The sequence below is a fragment of the Camponotus floridanus genome, unplaced genomic scaffold (assembly GCF_003227725.1).
Source record: "Camponotus floridanus strain SB8 unplaced genomic scaffold, Cflo_v7.5 scaffold18, whole genome shotgun sequence".
NCBI classification, from domain to species: domain Eukaryota; kingdom Metazoa; phylum Arthropoda; class Insecta; order Hymenoptera; family Formicidae; genus Camponotus; species Camponotus floridanus.
Genome location: NW_020229303.1, coordinates 2810156 through 2836919, shown reverse-complemented (window position 1 = coordinate 2836919; position 26764 = coordinate 2810156). Strand labels below are relative to the sequence as shown.

General features: G+C 26.5%; 1 protein-coding gene across 1 annotated transcript in view; it reads right to left on the bottom strand.

Moving 5' to 3' along the window:
- The window catches only part of LOC105255775, a 51088-nt gene that overhangs the window by 17056 nt on the left and 7268 nt on the right, over nucleotides 1-26764 (bottom strand). Inside the window, exons 2-4 of the mRNA XM_011265263.3 lie at nucleotides 12025-12104; nucleotides 10369-10447; nucleotides 4011-4183 (exon numbers count right to left, since the gene is read on the bottom strand). Of these exons, the coding sequence (XP_011263565.1) occupies nucleotides 4011-4183; nucleotides 10369-10447; nucleotides 12025-12104 (332 nt within the window). The remainder of the gene's footprint in view (nucleotides 1-4010; nucleotides 4184-10368; nucleotides 10448-12024; nucleotides 12105-26764) is intronic.

Genomic DNA, 26764 nt, shown 5'->3' with positions numbered 1-26764 from the left:
ACAAAATTGATTGTTGACACTTGTAAATATGATTTGGCATACAGAAGCATCTTATTCACTCACTTTATGTAACATAAAGTTCGATTTCTTTAATATATTAAATTCTATTGTGTATATGTTATAAGAAATAAGTAAAAAAATTATTTTTTTGCTTATTTCTAAATTTATTATCCGCGATTCATTTACACGCGATATCGTAAGATAAGTAATACATCATATTTCAAAAATAAATATGTAAATAAGAAATAGAAAATATAATAGAATTATAAAATAAATATCACGCGTAAACAAGAAGTCGATAGTAAAATAAAGTTCCGTGAACATTTTCGTGAAGAAACTTATGGCGGAGCTAAAGAGAGAAATCATCAAAATGACAGAGGTCTTTGAGGAAAAAAAAAACAGAAAGAGAGAGAGAAATAGTGTTACGCACGTACAAACACGTAACATACAATCGCGGATCTCAAGTAGAATCCTCTATTATTTTATAGTATTCGCAAGTGTTCGCGGACCGATGTCGCAATTAATGTAGATGCAAGTGGGAGGGACTCGCGGAACTCTCTATTTCAACGGACTCCTGAGCACACGCACGTCTTCCTGCATGTTAATCCACATTTTCTAAGGCTCGGGAGGTCGTGTCGGCTGTGCCAACGAGCTCGTCGAAATGGCTCTAGGCTCGCTTTCGTGTAATGTTGAGTTAGCACGCGCGTGTTCCAATTTTCACTTTCCATTCTCGATATCGGAGTCACGCAATCGCGAGAATATTAGTGATATTACAATACTTTATGGGATTCCTTCCCGATATTATAAATATTTAGTTAATTATCATCAAAATAAAAATCTCTTCAGAGAAATGTATTATATATATATATATATTACACACACACACACACACACACACACACACACACACACACACACACACGCACGCACGCACGCACGCACGCACGCACGCACGCACACAATGTTCCATTTTATTCTTATGAGTCAAATATCTTGATATCACTTTGTGTTAAAAAAAATGTTTCAAACAAAAGTTGTATGACTTGAAGGGGGCCATAAGATAGTGTCATTGGTTTGACCTTGAAAAGTCGTTTAAAGATCACGAAGGAAAGAAAAAACATAGTTATTTTTGAGAAAAAATATGTAATTGTTAATTGCAAATTACATATTTTTTCTCCGAAACAATGTTGTGTATTTTTTTTTACACCAATCGATTTCTCACATTATTTTGTGCATAAAAGTATTAAGATAAGATAATCGAAAAATGAATATTTTATAAGATATATTTTATGGTTTATGTAAAATTAAGAAATTACTTCAAGCCTCAACCTAACTCGGAAAGTATTTAATGAAAAATACTTCATTATAGTGTTTTGAAAAGCTCTCGGGATAAGCTGCAAGAATATGCAATAAAAAATAGGCAGTTCCATTAAAAAAATTTAGGGTGACCTTCACGTGACCTTCAAGTAACTATTTAAGATCAAATTAAAAACAGCATCTTATGTCTCCTTTAAAATCATATAACTAGTTTCTTATCGTATTGTTTAATACAGATAGAGCCTAATTCTTTGATTTATTAATTTCACACGGAGCTGAAAAGATCGCGTTCTCATTATCTCCATAGTTTTATTAACATTAGACGAGAAAGATGTCGGTGTGGGGCTGAATAGTTCAGTCGCCCGGACGAGCGAAAGACTCGGGTTCGATTCCCGATTCAACGACTTCGTCCCGATATTTTTCTCGTCTACGTCTCTTTAGAGGAGTAAAGAGGGGTTTATAGAATTCTCAAAAATGAGAATCTATATCTTGGTAAATGCACCAAGTAAAATGTATGTATATGCCATGTGCATGTTTAAATTTTCGCGAATAATTTAAGAAAAATTTTACGCACTACCATCCGCGATGGCTCTTATTTGCTAATTTCTTATCGTGTTGTTTAATACATATAGAGCCTAATTCTTTGATTCATATAACTTTTGTCTGAAACATTTTTTCGTATCTCGCATATTTTTCAAAATATTTGCCTGTTAAGATTAATATATATATATATATATATATATATATATATATATATATATACAGGGTGAGTCAAATAAAGTGTCACAGCTATCTTTGAAATCGCTGAATGGATTTTAATGATTTTAGATTCGATGTGCTTTTAATGGTTTTCTTGGTTCGATGTGCTCTTTCACATGGATCTTTTTATTTTCCGCAATTACCCCCTAATGAGGTGTAGTGCACCAAACTCCGTTTTTTGAAATTGCACTCTCCCAAAAAATTAATATTAATGCATTCTACATTGAAAAAGAAGTCACTTTTATTCAAAAAATTTTTTTCGCCAAACCTATAGTTTCCTAGCTACAATCATTCAAAATTATTCGGAGCGCCGAACTCCGAACGCTCATATCTAACGGACATTCACCGAACTGCGAGTGTATTCATTTTAATAAATGTTCAAAAAGCATACTATGTACTTCTAGGTACTTAAATAATTTTTTTGGCAATATTCTGCGAATATTTAGCGACGTAACTGATGTAATGCACAGGCAGCCCGAATTCATTCCTTTAATTCTTCTCTCGGGTAAATGTGTCGATGAAGGAAGCACGCCTCGATTACCTTGACTTTGACATATGTTGTCAAGGTCTCTGTCCTAGGTTACATCCAAAAGGTTTTAGCCGTCGCTCGTTGTTTATTAAAAAGTTATTAACAAAAGAATTTTAATGCTTTTTATCTCCGAAAATATTGATTTGAGAAAACAATTTTAAGCAGAAAATAAAGCCGCTGAAAAACTATACAAAAAAAGTTATATGCATTTTTTTCATAAACCTACTATTTTAGCTGTTATTATATATGAAAAAATAATTTTAAATACATTTAATACAATTTAAATTTATATAGAATTTAATACAATTAAAAAATATCACAAATGTATGTGTACACACACACACACACACACATACACATGCATACGCGCGCGGCTTCTTGCCACGCACATTGATCAATCTTTTTTAATTAATAACTCGAAATTTTACGTAATTTATTGTAAAATGGTATAGAGTTTTTTAATTCAGTTTAACGAGATCTATTTATAGATTTACTTTGTTCCAAGATACCGGGAGCTCCCTGTATATATACATATACGTAAGTGCTATGTGTACGTCTTAATATCTTAATCTTTATTTTTCCCTTTTAATATAATAATCGCAAAGAATTTTAATTGTAAATAAGAATACTAAAAGCATACAGTAATATTAAGAATACAGATATCGCCTAAATATTAACTAACTGTCATTCATGCATGAAAATAAATTTTAAAGGTTTAAAATTTTTACTAAAGCTGTATTTAAATTAATATTAACATCAATATATATGCGAGAGAGCGTTGCAGTTTTAGAAGAAGGCCGCGTTAAAAGACCGAGTAATTATCGGTGAGCGATACATTATTAGTAAGCTTCAAACATATTAGTATAGACCAACAATTAGACACAGCTATATAATCGACAAATAGTATTTATTTACTGTATTGCAATATATGTAATTTTAATTTGATAATCAATCAATTAATATTTAAATCAATTAAAACCATCTCCTTTTATTTATAGTTATTTATAATTATATTCTTCTACTTCTGTATATTGTAGAAACTCAATTATTAACCATTCGATAATCGTGCTCTTGAATTAAAAAACCAAACACCGGAAACTGACTATTGATGAATATTAATGAATATTAATTTGAAATAAATATTAATTAAAAATGTTAAATAATATGTTGACTATTCATTACATAAATTACTACAATTGTTACTTTTAATATTATATAAGAGAAGAGATTCTCTCTCCATATAAAATAAATTCTTATATATAATATTTATAAATAAAAAGTATAATATTGTGCGAAAGAAATTATTCAGAAAATATTATAAAATACTATCATATACAAGCGATTACATTTAATATTTATTCTAAGCAAAATGCTCTCATAAAAATATAGCATGTGCTTTTCTTACCATCCGAATATGCTGATGGTAGTAATTTAAGAAACGGAGAACCTCTGGCACCCCAAGCAGGATGTCTCACATTATTGCAAACACCGGAGGGTGTTCTGTATTTATTTGGTGGACATGGCCTTTCTGATCGAATCCTGCAGGTCGTGTTTATTGGCTGTACTCTATTTGCACGTCTGGAAAAATAAGAAAATCGCATTTGAGTAATTTCTAAGTAAATAATCAAACGATATAATAATTAATTGAATGATAACGGTAAAAGAGAGAAAGGAATTGAGGAAATAAAACTATATAAACTTCCACAATAAAATTGACGGATTTATTTATTATTATTCAATTAATGTATGTATTTTTTTATAACTCTCATCAATTGTAAAAGAAATTTTATGTTAGTAATTTTATTTTATTAAATTTAATTTCAAAAAATAAAAATATTCAGAGCATCGTGAATGTGTATACTATGAAAATTAAAAATATTATAAATTTATAAAAAAATTGTTTTTTTAATTAAAATATTTCTATTTAAATTTGCATGAGTTTTTATTCTTAGCTGATATATAATTTTTTATATCATTATTTTTATAGAAAATTCTAAAACAACTATTTAGCATATTTTAAATATATTTTTTAATATTTCTTTTAAGTAAAATAATATTATTTTGTACAAATAAATTTTACAAAAATATCACTATTAATTTAATAATGCATATAAATTAGAGTTTATTGTTAGTGAAAATATTGCTCTACTTATAATATCCGGATATAATAAAATAAACATATCAATTTTTTTCCGAACAATAATTTTTTTGCCAACATAATATGTATAACCAATTTTTAATCTATTATCTATTATTACTTTTTGTTTTTTTTTACAACATATCTTCTTTTCCATTTTTTCTTATTCTCTTTCTTTCTATTTTTCTTTTATCTCTTTTCTTTTTCCCTTTTTTCTTTTGTTTTTTTGTCTCTCTTAGAATTGCCATTAAAAATATAAAATTGTAATATTAAAAGTATAGAATTGTCATAAAAAATATTATGTCTAAAACTGAAATTATTTTCTGGATTTTGCGATAAAAAGAAAAAAGATATTTTGCTATAAAGCAAAAATGTATTTTACAGCAGAATCATCATTACAATTTTTGACGAAATAAAAATCAATTTACCAATTAAATAAAATAATTTAGCAAATTAAAGATTAGCATTATATGATAAATCGTTTTTTGCTAACCATATAATTATTAACGAAATTTGTCATGGCAGCGTAAACACGATAAATTTTTCTTCTCTAGGAAGATCACAATTTGCACGCGTTCTTCCATTCGATGTGGAAGAATGCAATCTCACATTCTTCAACATTCTTCCTGTTCTATTTTTCTCTTTTTCTTGCGCTTGCCGTGCGCTTTTACTTTCATGGTCGAGGAAAGGTATCGATCAGTGTCAACATTTCAGTCACGAGGAAGATTTCTCATACGACCATTGCTGGCGGTTAAGTTCCCTTTCCTCGACCTCGAGAAGGCTGCCGATCACAAGAGGAAATTTGTGCGTATTGACGCGATATCAGTCACTAATGTCGATAACTACATATCGAAAAACCTGTTTTGTCTCATTAAAAAAAAAAACTAATGGAGCTGCTAATATGCGAGTTATTCTTTGCTTTGTAACATGCACTTATTTGAGAATAAATAAATAGTAAAATGCTTTCTTTATTAATTGTAAAATTGATATTAAATTCAATATCAATTGATTTCAATATTTTTTCCTTCTTTTATGTATATAAATTTTAACATAAATTTTGTGTGTGTATGTGTGTGTGTATTTGTTACTTTTGGAAGTTTATCTCTCTAAAGTCATATATGTAACATATATATGAAAATTATAGAGAGAACGAAAGATACATACACACACACAACATACACACGTACGCACCCATGCACGTACTCATACACGTACTCATATATGTATGCATGTATGTATTTATTTGTGTGAAAAGTTTATTTCAAAGACATTTGATAATTTTCTCTGTTTATTTTAAAAAGATTTGATAATTTTCTTTGTTATTTAGCGGTGATCATCAAAATAATACAAGTAAATCGCAAATATTATCATAAAAAATATTTTCTTTCTTAAAAAAGTTAAAATTTACTCATTCTTGTAAATATGCATATAACTGATGCGGTTTAATCCCTCTAGCAATAATTTTATTCAAGTTCTAGAACAAGAAACCATTATACATATAATAACATTATGAATTATAATATAAATGCGTATCTTACCTGAAAAATATCCAATATCTTAATATTTTTTACATCTATAATGTTAACAGGTTACATTCTCGACACTGTGTCTTCATCTGTATTTTTAACGATTTCATATTATATGTATATGTATATATATATATAAAGAAATCTAAAAAAGAGATAAAAATAAAAAATTTAACAACCGATATAAGATCAATTAGCCAAGTACAATAAATTATGTGATATTAATTCGTAATTGATACTAAATGAATAAAGATTACTTTAATTCCTAAAGCATTTTTTTCATAATGTATACAGGGTGTCCAATTTTAAAAGTTCCACCCATAACTTTTTTAATTTTGATTGTAGAAAAAAATGTTTCAGACAAAAGTTGGCTTGAAGAGGGACATAAGATGGTGTCATTAGTTTGACATTGAAGAGTCACTTGAAGGTCACGTGAAGGTCACATCCAACTTTTTAAACGAGACACTCTATATACTTTTGCAAATTATTATAGTTTATCTCGAGAGCTTTCCAAAACACTATAATTAAGTTAGTTTTCATTAAGTATTTTCTGAATTATGAGGCTTGAAATCATTTCTTAATTTTACATAAATCGTAAAATATCTTGTAAAATATTTATTTTTCGATTATCTTACCTTAATACTTTTATGTACAAAATAATGAGAGAAATCAATTGGTATAAAGAAAACACATAATTGTTTCTAAGAAAAAATATGTAATTTGCATTTAACAATTCCATATTTTTTCTTCGAAACAATTATGTGTTTTCTTTACACCAATTGATTCCTCTGATTATTTTGTACATAAAAGTATTAAGGTAGGATAATCGAAAAATGAATATTTTACTACATATTTTACGATTTATGTAAAATTAAGAAATGATTTCAAGCCTCATAACTCGGAATGTACTTAGTGAATACTAACTTAATTATAGTGTTTTGAAAAGCTCTCGAGATGAACTATAAGAGCATGTAAAAACATATTGGATGTTTCGTTTAAAAAGTTGGATGTGATCTTCACATAACCTTCAACTAATGACACCATTTTATGTCTCCCTTCAAGCCATACAACTTTTGTCTGAAACATTTTTTTCTACAATCAAAATTAAAAAAGTTATGAGGGTGGAACTTTTAAAATGGAACTTTTAAAACACCCTGTATAATTTAAAAAAAAGTTTTACACAAATTTTAAATCGCATAAACGACCTTCAGGTCGAAGTAAGATATAAAAACTTGGCGTGCTCCGTATTCAAATCATATAGATTAAAACAGGAAGAAGCTAGATTTTTGATGGACCCAATATAAAATTTGAAATTAAACTACGGACCGCGCGCGCGCGTAACTAAATTTCGAACTTATATATCTTGTCTACTCTGTATTACCTGGAAATCATCACATAGAGATTAGGCAAAGTAAACTCTCTTTCTTTGTGAGTTTTTTTTATTTTTTTTGCAATTCAAGTTTGATTGTTGCAAGCCGGAATTAGAAAGCCGGAATTAGAAAGCCTCGGATCTTACTGGCCCACAAGCTGTCAAGGACAGACTGTTCAAGTTTTCATATCTTACTTCGACCTGAAGGTCGTTTATGCGATTTAGAATTTGTGTAAAACTTTTTTTTAAATTATATACATCATGAAAAAGGTGCTTTAGGATATAAAGTAATCTTAACTCATTTAGTATCAATTACGAATTAATATCATATAATTTATTCTACTTGGCTAATAATATTGATCTCATTTCAGTTTTTAAATTTTTTATTTTTATCATTTTTTTAGATTTCTTTAAAGATAAAGATATTTTTTTTATGTATTTGGCGTATTTTTTATAAAGCCTTTATAAAGCTTTTTTTAAAGGGATCTCATCGCTTTTAACAATTGCTTTTTATAAAAATTTATATCATTTCTGCAAAAAATATATATGCATTTTTAATATTTCGAGGCCAACTGCATTTTTGTATTTTTAAATCATTAATTTATTGCCATTCAGTACCTTTTGTATAATGTCTATCAATTATATTTTTACCTTCATGAAAAATTTCATTAATAATTTTATATTTATTCCCACTAATACATGTTTTTTCCGTCGGTACAGATTTAATTTTTAAATCTCTTATTTTAATATTTTTTGTGTCATTTATTTTAAACAACAATAATTGTAATAATATAATAATAAATACGTAGCTTTAATAATAATAATAATAATAAATCATAATACATAATTTATAACTTACATAATTTCAGCTTTTAATTTACTTTAATTGTACACATTATATTCGGGCCTTCGATCTAAATAATTGACATTTATGTATGGATCAATTTATTATGCAGTCGGTATCTCCCGCATGATAAAAAAAAGACACTCTAAAGGATTTTTAGAAAAATTATTATAACTTATTTTTGATAAATTAATTTCTCACACGTATACACACCTTTCTCACACGTATACACACACATATGCACATATTACACATATTGCACGCACATGAATACAAATGATTTTGACTCTTAAAGTATTTTTGTACACCAAAGAGATAATCATATATGATGCGCGGTATGAATGCAGCTTGAGGAACAAAATCGCTTTGAAAGAAAATAAAAAATGTCACAATTCTGACATGCGATTATCATTTCTCGGGATTGATTGCACCGATTTTATTCAAACCGATCACAATCGAAAGCTTGTATTTACATTATAGAAAAATGCCGTTAGATTTTTAATTACGGCTTTAATTTCTGAAATATTTTAATCTTATGGCTTTAGTTTTTGAAAGTTTATTTGATGTCAATTTGACGTAAAATTCCGAATAAGCTATTTGATAACGCTGCGTCGAGAATAGTAATTCTCAACGCTCGAATTTTTTATCAGTTTTTTATGTATTTGACATCGCTTGATATATAGATTTGTGCGTTCGGCCGTTAATTACTGTTAATAAATGTTTAATCATAAATATAAAACATTATGCAAATTGTTAGTCGACGCGCCGACTGTCTGACTAATTTCTGTAAATATCATTGACATATATGAATATTATTGACACAGTATATAAATATATTTTTCATATATGTTTCTATAAAATTTTTATGAAATTTTCTTTTCGTCTCTCTCTCTCTCTCTCTCTCTCTCTCTCTTTCTCTCATTTATTTCTGCAAAAGACACATTGAGTAAATTCGAAAAACATATTTTTGTAAAATATGTTTTTAAAATATCACATATTCTTCACGCAATATTTAACATGACGCAAAGTATGCACATTATCATTTTCATTGTAATATCACAGATATAATTATCAAAATCACATTCGCAAATACAGCTCTATATTTATTCTTATAAATTATTTGAATAAATATATTTTTATATTCATATGTAATATATATATTTATATATATGATTTAAAATGAGTTATTTTGATAATCTAGTAAGTATTTAATTTTATATAAAAATGTATCCTACATAAAAATATCAGAATTAAAATCAGAATTAATATATGAATATTTTTATAAAACTGTTGTGTTATATTCTATTTATATTATAAATGTCTTTTGTTTACAAATTTCAGAGATTTAGAAAAAAGTAATTGATATCGTAATATTAATACAGGAATTTTTATGATATTTATTCCCTAATAATATCTTGCATAAATAATAGAGAAATTGCATCCGGCTAGAAGACAAACACCCCTTTTTTACGCATCAGAACATCAATTTCTCATTAATTATAGACAGTCGAGAGAGATCTGTCTGTCCTTGATGCTTACAATGACATCTTTTTTCTTTCTCAGTCTCATCGTGACCTAACTTCATTATATATTCGGCGGCGCTTGCTATGACCTTCGGATTCCTTCTATCATGAATTTTATTGAAATAAGTAAATTATATAAACCACTTTTGCGAAATTATATAAACCACTTTTGCGAAATTTTATATCGACTTCGTGTAAATAACATGTATCAGTAAATAACATGTATCTATATTACGTTGTTAATCATATGACATGACTTGAGAATATATGCTTTTTCTTATTTTTTTGATGCATTTTTAATGAATTTTAATACTTGCACAAGCATCTCTTTACAAACATCTCTTTGAAATACAGAATAACTTACAATCGATAGATGAATCTCTCTGCTTCGATGGCTGAACGTGCCCTTGCTTGTAAATCATGATCTATTCCATAGACATACTCTGTAAATAAAAATATATAAATAATTACGTCTTTTAATACTTAACGTATAATATAAAAACCAGAAAATCATATATACTGATATCGTGTAAAATTGTTTACATTTTAATAATATGTAATATAATAATATATTATAATTATAAAAAAATTTCAGCATACAATTTTTAATAATAAATTTGTTTCAGACAATGGTATATTTTAATTTAAAGTTATTAAAATATTATTATTTCAATATAATTATTTCTTTTGCAAAAAAAACTTACAATTAAAAATTTGTAATAGCGTATATATTTTCCCTATGTATTTAAAATATAACGATAGAATTAGAAGTAAAAAATCTTTGACATATATTTTGTAAACGTACATATGTTGCTTTAGAATGAAAATTGTCATCAATTGCCAAATCACGCATGTACAAAACACATAAAAATACACAAACGAAAGATATCACATTTGGTTAAAAGTAAACAAGAATTGTGTACTTATTGAAATCCTTATTTTCCTTATTTCAATTTTTGACATAAATTTTGACGTTACAAAGTTACATTGATTCGAATATTTTCTATGTCTGATTTTACGTGCTAACGTGAGAACAGTTTCACTATTGTCTTGTTTTTCTTTAAATTTGTAATACCAACCCCGTTTCTTTCGTTACATAATGTGCATTTAGGCAATATACTCCCGGATGAATGACAAAACAAAACCATATAGTCAGTGCAATTCAAAAATAATTTTGTGATTAATCCTATATATTTACGTTATTTTTTAATAATTTTTTCCTTTTTTTAAAAAACTACATAAAACTTTAGTCATCAAGAATTACAATTACAAGATTAGTCAGCACGTATTTTCGTATAAAAATAAATTCAATGTTCCTGCTAAAATATAATGCTAGATAGCCAATTAATTTATGTAAATATCAATGGTATACTGGCATTGTAATTAATTTTCTTCATATATTTCTTTTTCGAAATAATATATTCTTGTACATACATTACTTATCCACACACACACATATTTTTTTAAAATTTATTTTATGAGATATATTTGTATGCAAATAACTAAGTATATTAATACCAAAATACTTTCGAAAAGATTTGACGGAATAATAAATGAAATAATATTCATATATATATAAATATTATTTACATGGAAAGTAACGTACATGCTATACAAATATTGCATGGAAAAACGTATTTCTTTTAGAAGATATTCTATTTTAAATTATTATTCTCGCCATATTAATATTCGTAAAAATACATGTGAAGGAGCTTTTAATGCTTAAAGAGATTAGAAGTTAAGAAGACTTTAAGAAGACTTGAAATTATTTCACAATAGAAATATAAGAAATTATATATTTTTTTTAAGAGTATCGCGTATTGACATACGATATTCTTAAGTACATTTATCTCAACTATCGTTAAGATATTAAAATTACAAACATTATGTAAAGAATAACATAAATTTATGACGAAATTAAAAAATTTATATTATCGCATTCAAAAATGCGTACATACAATATGAATAAGTAATGTATATATTAACGCAATGCTGTTTTTTTGCAGTAAAATGCGCTTACCAGAAATATCGAATAGATTGACTGGCGATAATATCGCTGGCATCACGATGATTAGTGTACACAGCAACACCAGACTGCTTCTGAAATCAAAATAAAGATTACATCGTTTCTTTTTAGTTCATTCAAATTTATAAAGGATTGTTGAAACAAAAGTAATGCATAAATATTTTTTATATTTATACGTATTTTATATAGATATTTATTTTGGAATAATTATATCTATATGTATATTGAGACTAAAGCATCTTCTAAATATCTAAATTATTAAATATAGCAACAATAAGTTATACATTATTGAAATTAATCTTAAAAGAAATATTATTGAGTTAAATTAGATGTTAAAAGTTTAACACGTTAATTTATCTTTCTAAAGAGATATTAAAACATAAAATGCGCATAATAATAGATTTTTCTTATTAGTCTATATAAATACCAGATATAAATCCAGAAAGAATATATTTATAGCAATAGGTAAAGTGTGTAATTTAAATTAATTAAGATAACTATTTGTTTCCATTCATAACATTGCGTATGATGCAATTCTAATGAATCCATAGCATAGAACGTAATAAATCATGATGTAAATATTGTTTGGTATGCAACCAATTTAATTTTTTAAGAATTACATAAATGAAATATTATTAGATATTATAAGTAAAAATGGAACATCTCATGTGAAATAAAATTACAATTTCTATTTAACCCTTTATTTAACTATTTTCAATAGACCCTTTATCTATCTTCAATAGACGATATTATACATATCCGTATTAGTTATTCGTAATTAAAGAATTAAGTAATGTAGCTGAATATGTAAATAATGATATTATCGAAAAAATGTAATCTAATAAATATATTTTTTTATTACTTTAAATTCTTCAAAATTATGATGTGATAAAATACATTTCAGAGAAAAAAAGTTATATTCAATATAAAAAAACTGTAAGGAATTCTCTTTTTCTTGAATTTGAAAACAAAATGATTTTTTTACTGAACTGTATAATATAATATAATATAAAATATAATATTAAATTTTTACAAAACAATTTTACTACTTTACAAGTTTAAATACCTTTGATTTTTTAGAAAAATTATTACATTTGTTTTTAGTAAAATAATTATAGTGACAATTTTCCCAAAATAATTATAGTGACAATTTTCTCTAACAAATTATTAATTAAACAGCAAAAAGAAATTTAGCATAAATTTTAAAGAAATTTTTAGCATAAACATTAAAATTGTCCAATAAATTCTCGAAAATATTTGACGTATGACATTCCGAATACTTCCAAGTAGCCATATGTATACTTTCTCTGGGAGAAATAAAAAAGAAAAAAAAAGAAACATCTCAAGCACGAATAAATTTACCGTGTTCTGAAACGCGGGAATCCACTTACTCGGTGTGACCGGTCTTTAATTCCAGTCTGGATCTTGTACACTAAACATTGATCTTTACTTTCACACAACTTTAAATTGTTTCCATTAATCATATATTTTAGAAACTGAAATAAAAATATGATAACATATCCAATATAATCTTGTGATTGCTTTAACTTTATATACATTTCACAGAAATTAAAATCAAACGAAATAACAACACCTCTAATATAATCAAATATTATAAATGATTGTAGCACATGATGACATTAAACATACAAAAAAGAAATACATGCGTGCGCACGTGTTTATGATTGATCTTTAATATAGATAATTATTAATTAACTTAGTAAAACTTCAATGAGCAATATTTGTGAATATGAAATTTAACAATTTAAAATATAATCTAGATAACATATATACATAAAAAATATCAAATTTTTATATGATTGAAAATGTTCCATCTTTTACGCTTTCAGATATAGTTTAATTGAGTTAAATCTTTGATAAAATATCATCCATTTGGAAAACATCTCACAAATTGTATATTTTCTTTTCCAAAAATATATTACCGGCTCATAAAGTAGCGACAAATATAAATATATACATTTCAAATATATCTTGAAAAATATTACGTACACATATATAAATGATTAATGAAATGAGAATCACTGACTTGCCAATCGCCACTTTCAATAATAATACACGTAAGTGAATGTTAGTGCCTCAGCTACCCGGTAGGCATTTGCGGGCCAAGCAAAATCAAACCGCAGGTTAGACATCCAGGAACCACATCGAGTTTCCCGAATGCCAGACTAAGGTACTTATTCGTGCACGCTTCCTCCTTTCGATGTCCGCATGCTTATAGTCGATATAAAGCGAAGAGAGAGTAGCCTCTGCAACTGGCTACATCAAATACTTTTTTTGTTCTCTGTTTGCAATGTACATACATATACATATACAGGGTGTCCCAAAAGTCCCGAACCGGTCGAATATTTCATAAACTATGCACTTTAGAAAGAAATGTTTCAGACAAAAGTTGTATGGCTTGAAGGCCATCAGATAGTGGCAATGATTTGACATGGGAGAGTCATTTGAAAGTCACGTGAAGATCACCGTCAATTTCTTAAATAGAACTCCCTATTTTTTATTAAATATTCTGGTAGCTTACGTCGAAAGCTTTCCAAAACACTATAATTAAGTTAGTTTTCATTAAGTATTTTCCGAATTATGAGGCTTGAAATCATTTGTTAATTTTACATAAACCGTCTAAAATATCTTGTAAAATATTCATTTTTTGATTATCTTACGGTCCGGAACTTTTGGGACACCTTGTATAATTTGTAAATGTATAAAATATCTTGAAAATTTACAAACAAAATAACATTATTGAAAGCGATAGACTAATAAATAATAGCTATATGATCATGCATAATTTTGAGGATAATTAAATAACAAAATATTATATATTTAATATTACATTAACTTGATTCTACTATAAACTTGTGCAGGAAAAAATATTAAAACATTTTTTTGAAAAGAATTTTTCAATTTATTTTTTCATATGAAGTCATCAGTACAATCTTGTGTACAATCTATCCCTATCAATATCTATCAATATCTTGTATACAATAATCCATTATTGATAATGTAGAACAAATCTATTTTATCAATAATGGATTATTGTATACAAGATACATGAGATTGTCATTCTACTAAAAAAATATAAAAAGGTACAGACGATTACTTTCCGTTGCTACGTGGCGTGAGAAATTGCAATTGCAGAGGAGCGCGCGCGCACACGCACGCGATAATTCAGTGTCAGTGGGTCAACGGAAACTGGAGAAATCTTTCTCAGGGATACGCACACGCGTTCTCGAGATCCCGGGTCTCAGGTAACGGTCGTGTCTCCAAAAAATATCACTCCAATAACTAACTGTTGTGCCGATAACTCGAGTATCATCGAACAAAGTCATATTCCACTTGTATTAGCAAATCTAACATTTCTTCGATTTTAGTTATGTTTATTACTGTAAATATATTATTTCTGTATTCACATATACAGAGCCCGAACGTTCCAGTCAAACTTTGAGATCTTATAGAAAATTTAATTCTGAACAAAAAATTTCCTATAATATGGGTCGAAAAATGCTTCCCTAAGAAGTTATCGCTCAAAAATCTCTGATGAAGGAAGAGCAAAAGGTGAAAAGAAAATGAAATAAAAAGAAAATGAAACTAAATAAATTTCTTGAAAAATGTCTTTATTCATTTTCTACTATTACGTGCTATTACTAAAATATTAATAAAAAAAAAAGTTATTTTATTTTCGTAAAAGAAAAAGATTTTTATTTTTTATTTTTATCGTTTTTTTTCAAGAAATTTATTTAGTTTCATTTTCTTTTATATATATATATATATCTTATCTTATATATATATATATATATATATATATATATATATATATATTCTAATAGTATTATATATAAATATTAAATATAATAAGAAATCAATATATTATAATATAACATAACTTTGTTAAATTATTTGACATTACCAATATATGTCATTATTAAATATAACATAATATATTAAAATACGTAGAATATAATAGAATATAATAGAAAACAATAAAATGTCCGTAAGTGATTTTTATAAGTAAATGATTATAAATTTCTTGTTATTATTGTTATCTAAAAATGAAAAAATAGAAAAGATAATAATATATCAGTACATAATAGCGTCTTCTATTTTCTTTATCAAAGAGTATATAAAAAATTCGAAGTATATTTATGTGTTACACAGTGTGCCCAATAAAAATGGAGAATAGATTATCATGAATGAATATAGTAGCTTTAAATTCTCCCAGAGAGGATAGTAGCAAATAACAACGACATTCTCGAGGAAGTGTACGCGAGTGAAAGTGCTTATAGGACATTCGCCTAGAGATTCATTCTGACGGCACGTTTGCTCCATGAAAAAGGAAGTTATTGCTTAACTGGTACAAATATATAATATATGTAATCCTTAATATCGGCAGATTAATATCGAAGATCGATTCTCTTATATGATCAAATAACCTGATTACTTCGATACAAAATATATATATATACCAATACTTCGATTATTACGATACTATATTATGCCGATTATTATGATACTATATTTACGATACTCCAATGTATATAAAACTCAATCAAACGTACATATAGAAATCCGTTTCTTTAAATAAAAACAAAATTCGAAGAACAATGTAATGTTAAACAATTTTAATGAATGCAATGTTTGCTGGTATCTAAATAAAATTATCTAGATAATCATCTAGATAAAGAAATGGATCATCTTTATCTTTACCTAGATGAAGAAATACAAAGTATCTTTATCTTTATCTTAGATGAAAAATATATGTCATCTTATCTAAAAATTGTCTAAGATGACGTTTTCATTAAGCAAAAAAGTTTTCCAGGCAAGCTTCTAAAAATCTATCTAAAATATCTAAAATATATTTTTTATATTATTATTATTAATATATTATAAATATATTATTATTATATTATTAATATATTACAAATATATTATAAATATATTATAAATATAAATTAATAAATAAATATTTATCATATCATTTATATATCTTTTTACTATTATTTAAATATTCTTTAGGAAAAGAGAAAGAATATGTGTTTATAATTTTAATATCCCATTTATAATCTGCGTCACATTTTTTACAAATATTTATAGTCTTCTAAAATAAATAAAAATATCTAGATAATTATCTAGATTGTCGCAATAATTATCTCATCTTTCATCTAGATTAAGTAAAAGCAAAATCATCTTCATCTCATCTAAGATAAATTTACGGATTTTTATCTTTATCTTTATCTAGATAATTTTGAAATTATCTACAATAAACACTGTGAATCTGAGTCAATAGTTGAATTTTCAAATTATCATATAGAAACAGAAATGCTTAAAAAGAACAAGTGTAATAAATATATATTGTACATATATTTATTTGATTATGTATGTGTAGTGTTTATAACTTTTATTATATTATTATTAAAAAAATAATATCATTATATAATTATAACTAGTTTATTATAATCATTGTTTATATTTTGTTTCTTATTTTGCACATACATTTCTCATTATGCATACGTGTGTATGCGCGCCTGCGTGCGTGCACGTGCGCGTGTGTGTACGTGTACGTATGTATTTGTGTACAAATATTTTATGACATACAAAAATAAAACATAATTTATATAAAAACGAAATCTATAGGATTATTTTTTGCAAAAAATTCTAAAATTCTAAACTTTACATTTTGTAAATTCTACAATATTTATACATTTAAATTAAAATTCGAAAATGAAAAAAGAACTAAATAAAACAAAGTGAGCTTAAAAAGAATCAAAGAAAAATACGTCAGTTTTTATCAGATAATAAGATGATGATATTTTAATAGAAATTTTATTGCTGAAGATTTAATCATTAAATTAATCGAATCATTGAAATCGTTAAACAATCAGTCAAGATTACTTTGCGAATCAAGATAGCGTTTACGGAGAACTTATGTAAATAAATCTTAAATGCTCCATGAAAGATAGACAAAGTGATGACTTTTTTTTTGTAAATTTAGTATTATTACCTAGAAAATTTGGTAAATTTAACAGGAAGAAATTAATCATACTCATTTGGTAATTCCTAAAGGAGAATTCTGCTTCGTCCATTTTTCAACAGACACAGTGGTTGAATCAGATTTCTAATTAAAAATCTTCAGATTTCTAATTAATGCAACCAAAATTTTTTCTTAGTGCATAAATCATTACTATTATCATTTTATTTTTCCTCTCTCTCTCTCTCTCTCTCTCTCTCTCTCTCTCCTCCCTCCCTCCTCCCACTCCCCCTTCTCCACACACTCACTCACTCACTCTCTCTCTCTCTCTCTGTCTCTTTCTTTCTCTCTGAAGGGGATTTTCGTACGAATTATTCGTACTATAATTCCTATATTCTGTCAATGAATGATTGTTAATAAATGTACAATAAATGAAAATTACCGATAAAAATAGGGAAAAATGTAATATAAATCTTTCTTTATTAATTCTCTATAATGCTAATACATGAGAGCAATTATCATCCATTGAATATTTCGTTTTTGACAATGTCAATAAATGACAATTATTACAAAATTAATAAAATGGATCGAAAAATTTTAATAAACCTTCGATTTATTTTATGACTCCTTCCTTTTATGCACATAGACTTCACTCATTATATTTATTGACGAAAATGTAAATTTAATGCAAAATGCGAGATATATAATAAAACATTCAATTATTCTAACACGTAAGTTAACAATATTCATATAAATAAAATTAGATATTATTTTTGAAAATATTTTTCGATATATATAATTATACTATTGATATACTCATGTAGAAAATGACAATGATAAAGCAGCCGCATGCAAATTCTAAAAGATTAATTAAACTAAATATGAATTAATAATCTATAGCTATATAATTGTTTATTAATGATAAATTAACTTGTGTGGTAGAAAAAGGGAGAAATAAAGTATTGCATCCAAACAAAATTCCATACATACATTACCACATCCGGAAGCTTAATTAGTGAATCGAAAAAATGAAAACCGTAAAACAGAAAGTCGCTCTCCTTGACTTCATCACATGTCATCGTTATAGTCGTAATTATATTTGCTGCACATAGTGCGATAATCGGTCGAACGTAACAATGATCTAATGACTTGCTATACGCAAAAGTCTGCGACAGTCTTCTTCTTTATCGCAATTCACACTACGTTCCTTTGTTATCGCGCGTGATCGACGCATAAATCCTGTCGCTTCGCAATGCATTGGAAAGATCGTATTGCGTCGCCTCGCATATAAAGACGAATATTTAAGCGAATAATCAATCTATATGACAAAGATCTCACACCTACACGTTAAAAGTAAAAGATAGATGCTTTTACATGACGAAAATAATATAAAGCTAGTATAATAATTTATCATAATAATTTATGTGAGTAAACTTTATATTATATTATATTATAATTTTGTAACAAATCAATCGAAAAATTTTGTTGTACATTAACAGATTGATAATACTTAATTTATATGTATTTATATGTATAATATATGTATACAAATATATCTTTTAATGTATACAAATATATCTTTTAATTATAGAAATATAAGTTATAAAACAGAAAGAGATATATTAATTTATTTGATACAATGTAAAAATAATTATATATATATATATATATATATATATAATATTTATATATTTTCAATCGATAATTAGTAATACTAATATTTTACATTAATTATAATTAGTTAGTTAGTTGAGTGTGTGTGTGTAAATTAATATTTTTAATTTACATATATTTAAATCAGATTAATACGATGATTTTTTTAAATTAATAATGTGTTGATAGTTATAATTATAGTTAAGTTAATTATAAAATTTCAATTCTAAAGTTTGCAGAAATCTTTAACGTATTGTAACTCTATTACAATATTTATACATTTATTTATTACAATATTTATACATTTATTTAATTCTGATGTAAGAACTACGAATCTCTATCCTTCAAAATTAGTTAAAAGAATAAAAAATATAATTATGTATCTTTATTATAAACATAATTGTTTATTGGATGTTATTTCTGTATATGCATACAAAACTTTATGTAAATAGTTATTATTTCAATATTTTATTTGATTTTTTGATATATACAGAGAATCAGGGCTATCTGTTGCCAAAAAAGATCTTGTAGTTTACCTCGAGAGCTTTTCGAAATATTATAACAAAGTATTTTTTCTTTAAGTATTTTTTGATTTATAAAGCTTGAAATAATTTCTTAAATTTTACATAAATCAAAATATCTAGTAAAATATCTAGTAAAATATTCATTTTTCGATTATCTTACTTCAATACTTTTATGTAAAAAATAATAAAAGGAATCAATTATGTGTTTTCTTTACACCAATTGATTCCTCATTATTTTGTACATAAAAGTATTAAGGTAAGATAATCGAAAAATGAATATTTTACAAGATATTTTACGATTTATGTGAAATTAAGAAATGATTTCAAGCCTCATAATTCGAAAAGTACTTATCGAAAACTAATTTAATTATAGTGTTTTGGAAAGCTCTCGAGATAAGCTACAAGAATATGTAACAGCATATAGGGTGTCCTATTAAAAAGTTGTAGATAACCTTCGTGACCTTCAGGTGATTCTTTAAGGTCAAACTAATGGCACCATTTTATGTCTTCCTCGAAACCATACAACCTTCGTCTGAAACATTTTTGTCTGCCGCGCTCAGTTTTTGAGATGTAATATTTATCTGATACTGGTGGTCTGCGACACCCTGTGTATACACACACACGCGCGCGCGCGCGCGCGCACGCACGCACGCACGCACACACACACACACACACACACACACACACATATATATATATGCCGACATGAAGTATTAAATTGATCATTAACATAGCTCTTCAACCTATTATGGTTGAACATTTTTCTTAATGTTATTAATCATAATGATTTTTTTCAGATATTGCACTGATATATATATATATATATATATATATATATATATATATATATATATATATGTCAGTACAAGATTTGAAAAAAAATCATTATGATTAACAATATTAAGAAAAATTTTTAACTATAATAAGTTGTGAAGAGCTATGTAAATGATCAATTTAATAGTTCATATCAGCAAGTGCAAGAACAGCAATCTATAATTAGTAACGGCGTTTATGCGATAAACAACTTTTAAACAACTTTTATTCAGATCGTGATAGGTTAATGTAACAGAAAGGTATCATGCCTGTGTAAAGTGATGCAAACAATGCAAACGAATACTAATAACGTATATATCAGAGGGGGTGTGGCTTCGTTTATATCTTTCCAATTACCCCAAATGAATAATGTCGCGTATGTAAATAAATTATACAAAGTGTCTCAAAAGTCCCGGACCGGTCGAATATTTCATAAACTATGCACTTTAAAAAGAAATGTTTCAAACAAAAGTTGGGCTTGAAGGCCATCAGATAGTGGCAATGATTTGACATGATATTACATATTCGTATAGCTTATCTCGAGAGCTTTCCAAAACCTGTATGTGTGTGTGTGTGTGTGTGTGTGTGTATTTATGCATGTGCACACACGTGTATTTCATATTATTTGTTCATATATAATAACAGGCCAGCGATATTTTGAGTTTGGTTAGTTACAAGAAGGAGAGTAGGTGAATCTAAAAGATTTTTTAATGCTGAATACAAACCAGACTGCAGAATTTCTCCAGCATGTTTTTGAGTAATTTGTGGTTAAATAGTTAGTTGTGATAAAATGGCTATTTCAATCAATTTCATGAATTTGTTATGAGGAAATCTAATTTTTTAAAATATTTCTGCTAATGGCTCGTATAATATGTCTTTATTTTTCAAATCCACTTTCGATTACCGCATGACTTTTTTTCGCTAAGCTATACAAGTTATAAGATTGGTCATGCATATTGGTCATGCATAGTTCCAACAAGCCAGTCCAAGTCAACCGTGTTATCTCTCTGTTTTACCACGAATCAAAATTTAGGTAAAAACAAATCTTTGAACGCCGTTTGTAATTTTTTGAAATTAAAATGGCGGATCCAGTATGGCAGACAGAATCATAACAAAAAAATATAAAATTTAGAAAAATTTATCAAAATGTGTAACAACTGTATTAGATATATTTCTACAGCACTTTTTATAACAACCAAACTTGACAAATATAAGCCTTTTCAAATTTCAAGATAGATCTGCCATATTGATGCCTATGTAAATTTTTTTTAATGTAAATTTTCTTATAACTTCATACTTGTATATATCAGCGAAAAAAAATCATGCAGCGGCAATGAAAATGGATTTAAAAGATGAAGACTAGTACTATACAATGCCATTGGCAGAAATATTTCAACAAAACTAGGTTCTTCCATAATACATTCATGAAATAAACCATTCTTGAATTATTTAACTATAAATTATTCGAAAACCTGACGTGTTAGGAAAATTCTACGGTTAGATTCATTTTCAACGTCAAAAAATCTATCAGATTCACCTAATCTACTTTTTGTAACTGACATGCCTGTGTAATTAATTGTAATATAAAGTGAAATTTCTATATTTATAATTAATAACATATGTTATTTTTAATTATATATATATATATATATATATATATATATTATTTTATATTATACATTTTAACTTATTTTATGTCTCACACACACACACACACACACACACACACACACACACACACACACACACATATATTTTAAGTACTACAATAGATATTACATTTTTAAATATATTTTATATAATTTATGCACTTATATAAAGAAAAGATTAAAAAAACTATGCATAGTCTCGAAAAATAAACTTATTAAGTAAAAAGATTTCTGTGTGAGTGCGTACGCGTGTGTGCGTGCGTGCGTACGTACATGTGTGTGTGTGTGTGTGTGTGTGTGTGTGTGTGTGTGTGTGTGTGTGTGTGTGTGTGTGTGTATATGTGAAAGTGAGCATTGCAATTTTTTATCTCATGATCGGCGTATAATGCCTCATTTGGTAATTAATAAAACATGTCCGCGCCTTTTTACGATCGCAAAAATATCCGTATACAACTTTGGTACAAAACGGGGAGAAACTTTCGAAAATCGTGGTGCGGACTTTCATCCCGAGAACGAGATTTATAAATAGATGACGGATCGGCGAGCGAGGACCGATTGGCCGTATGCGCAATGAAAACCGATAATAAAATGTTGATTTGCGATAATATTCGACACGCATGTACGTAGAGCTTTATTTTCTATAAAATAAAAATTATATTATAGATAAAGAATGAAAGAGAATTCATACTATTAGATTTCTGCTGATTCTTCATGTTTAGTAAGTAGGTTATACGCGTTAGCGGTTACATTACTCCCTGATTGATAGTGTTTGCTGTAGATAATTTCAAAATTATCTAGATAAAGATGAAGATAAAAATCCGTAAATTTATCTTAGATGAGATGAAGATGATTTTGCTTCTACTTAATCTAGATGAAAGATGAGATAATTATTGCGATAATCTAAATAATTATCTAGATATTTTTGTTTATTTTAGAAGACTATAAATATTTGTAAAAAATGTGACGCAGATTATAAATGGGATATTAAAATCATAAACATATATTCTTTCTCTTTTCCTAAAATATATTTAAATAATAGCAAAAAGGTATAATAAAGGTATAATAAAGGTATAAATGATATGATAAATATTTATTTATTAATTTATATTTACAATATATTTATAATATATTAATAATATAATAATAATATATTTATAATATATTAATAATAATAATAATATAAATAATATATTTTAGATATTTTAGATAGATTTTTAGAAGCTTGCCTGGAAAACTTTTTTGCATAATGAAAACGTCATTTTAGACAATTTTTAGATAAGATGACATATATTTTTCATCTAAGATAAAGATAAAGATATTTTGTATTTCTTCATCTAGTTAAAGATAAAGATGAGCCATTTTTTTATCTAGATAATTATTTAGATATTTTTATCTAGATTTCAACAAACACTGCTGATTGATCAGGAACTTTGCAAGTGCCCGTGATTGTGCAAATGTGCAACTTGTACCAGGCAAGGTAATGAAAAAATAATTATTACAAAATTGCAACTATCGAATTAAACAATCAATGCAAAACAACGGACGTGTTATAGAATGTGTCAGATTGTGTTGCATTTTTATGAATTTTTATCAATTAAATAGCCAACTAAATTGAAACAAAATTGTCGAGTTTCTATTGAGAATCAAATAAATAATATATAAAACGAATAAATGAAGATTGATCTAAACGGTATTAAAGTTATTAATGTAAGCAGACCAAACTGTCCTTTCCTCCTTTCGAAGAAGATTAATAATATTTAAAAAAGAATTATTGCGAATGTAAAAACTGTCTATCTCTTTCTTTAAATTTTTTTATATAATCGTGAAAATATTTCCTTTACTTGAATTCATTCTTATATTAAAGTGCAATATTATATTTGTAATTAATAAATCATAGATTTAGATCTAATGATCTAAACGAGAAAACGAATATATTGAGTAGTAATGATAGTGCAAGCAAAGTATCCCTTGTTTTCTGCGCAACTTTTTTTTATTTTGCGAGATTTATCCTATATAAAAATATATGACTGGAGGATGAGCTTGTAATGTTCTATGGAGGGAGTAAGGAACTCATCACCGGTAGTCTCAAGAAAGAGAGAAAGTGCATAACTCGCGTGATGCTTATATACATATGAATGACATTCTCCTGTACAGTTTCTTAGCGTGTATCGTAGCATACTGTATTAAATAATAAAATTAAAAATTAAGCTTATAAATTTGAATTAAATTATAAATCATTTTTTGACATTAAGTTATTAATATTAAAAATAACTGCATTGTTATAAATTATAAATATATTTTTATCAACTTATTATCAATTATTAATATATTTTAATTATAAATACATTTCAAATTATAAATATATTTTTTTAAGATATTTATAAATTTAAAATTCAGAAAATAAAATATTATAATAACATTGTATTATTATAATAACACTGTACTTTGTTATTATAAATGTATTTCAAGAAAATTTTCTCAATTTTAAATTTAAATATATTTAAATTTAACACATATATTTATAATTCAAAATATATTTATATAATTAAAATATGTATATTAAAATACATATATTTATAACAATGCAATTATTTTCAATAATTTAATGTCAAAAATATTATTAATATAATAAAAAGTAATCAGAGAAAAGCATTAGGTTTCATAATTTCCACGATGCTTTTCCAATTCATTTTCACGCAAGGGAAAATATATACGATTTATTGTTCCCTTGGTATACATAATAGTAATTTTGCTACTACATAGGAGAAACATTAACATATTCGTTAACACGTAAGTTTGCATGTTCAAACAAATTCTTTTTCTAAATTTTATGTTAGCCGACAGAGTATAATGATTTACACTAGAAATATAGTAAAAGAGAATCTCCCTTCTTCTCCACCGCAAGGAATGGAACTTGTGGTAAATAGTACCTCGTGCTGTTTATGCAATAAAGTGTCATTACTAGTCACCACGCGAGATTCCGTATAGAAATAACAATTATGTTTATAGCTGCGGTCATAATAAAAATAGCGATAATAAGGACGCAATATTGTAACTTTCTACCTGTAATAATATAATTTTCTACGATAAAAAACAATAAAACCGCTTCCAAAGATAATAAATTACGTATGTCTTTTGAAATCGCCTTTCTTGTAAAGATAATTTCAGTCCTTTATCATTTTGAGTCATAAAATGTTTCTGATTCTATTATATATAGAGTGTCCCATTTTAAAAATTCCATCCTCATAACTTTTTTAAATTTGATTGTAGAAAAAAATGTTTCAGACAAAAGTTATATGGCTTGAAGGGGGACATAAGATGATATCATTAGTTTGACATTGAAGAGTCACCTGAAGGTCACATTCAACTTTTTAAATGGGATCCTATATACTTTTGCATGTTCTTATAGTTCTTTCACCTCGAGAGCTTTCCAAAACACTATAATTAAGTTAGTTTTCATTAAGTACTTTCCGTTATGAGGCTTGAAATCATTTCTTAATTTTACATAAACCGTAATATATTTAATAAAATTATTCATTTTTCGATTATCTTGGCTTAATACTTTTATGTACAAAATAATGAGAGGAATCAATTGGTGTAAAAAAAACACATAGTTGTTTCGAAGAAAAAATATGTAATTGTTAATTGCAAATTACATATTTTTTCTTAAAAATAACTATGTGTTTTCTTTACACCAATTGATTCCTTTCATTATTTTGTACATAAAAGTATTAAGGCAAGGCATAATCGAAAAATGAATATTTTTTACTAAATATATTACGGTTTATGTAAAATTAAGGAATGATTTCAAGCCTCATAACTCGGAAAATATAACTTAATGAAAATCAACTTAATTATAGTGTTTTGGAAAGCTCTCGAGATGAACTATAAGAACATGCAAAAGCATATAAAGGGTTTTACTTAAAAAGTTGGATGTGATCTTCACGTGACCTTCAGGTAACTCTTCAATGTCAAACTAATGACACCATCTTATGTCCCCCTTTAAGCCTATAACTTTTGTTTGAAACATTTTTTTCTACAATCAAAATTAAAAATGTGAGGGTGGAACTTTTAAAATGGAACACCCTGTGTACATACAGGATGAGCCATTT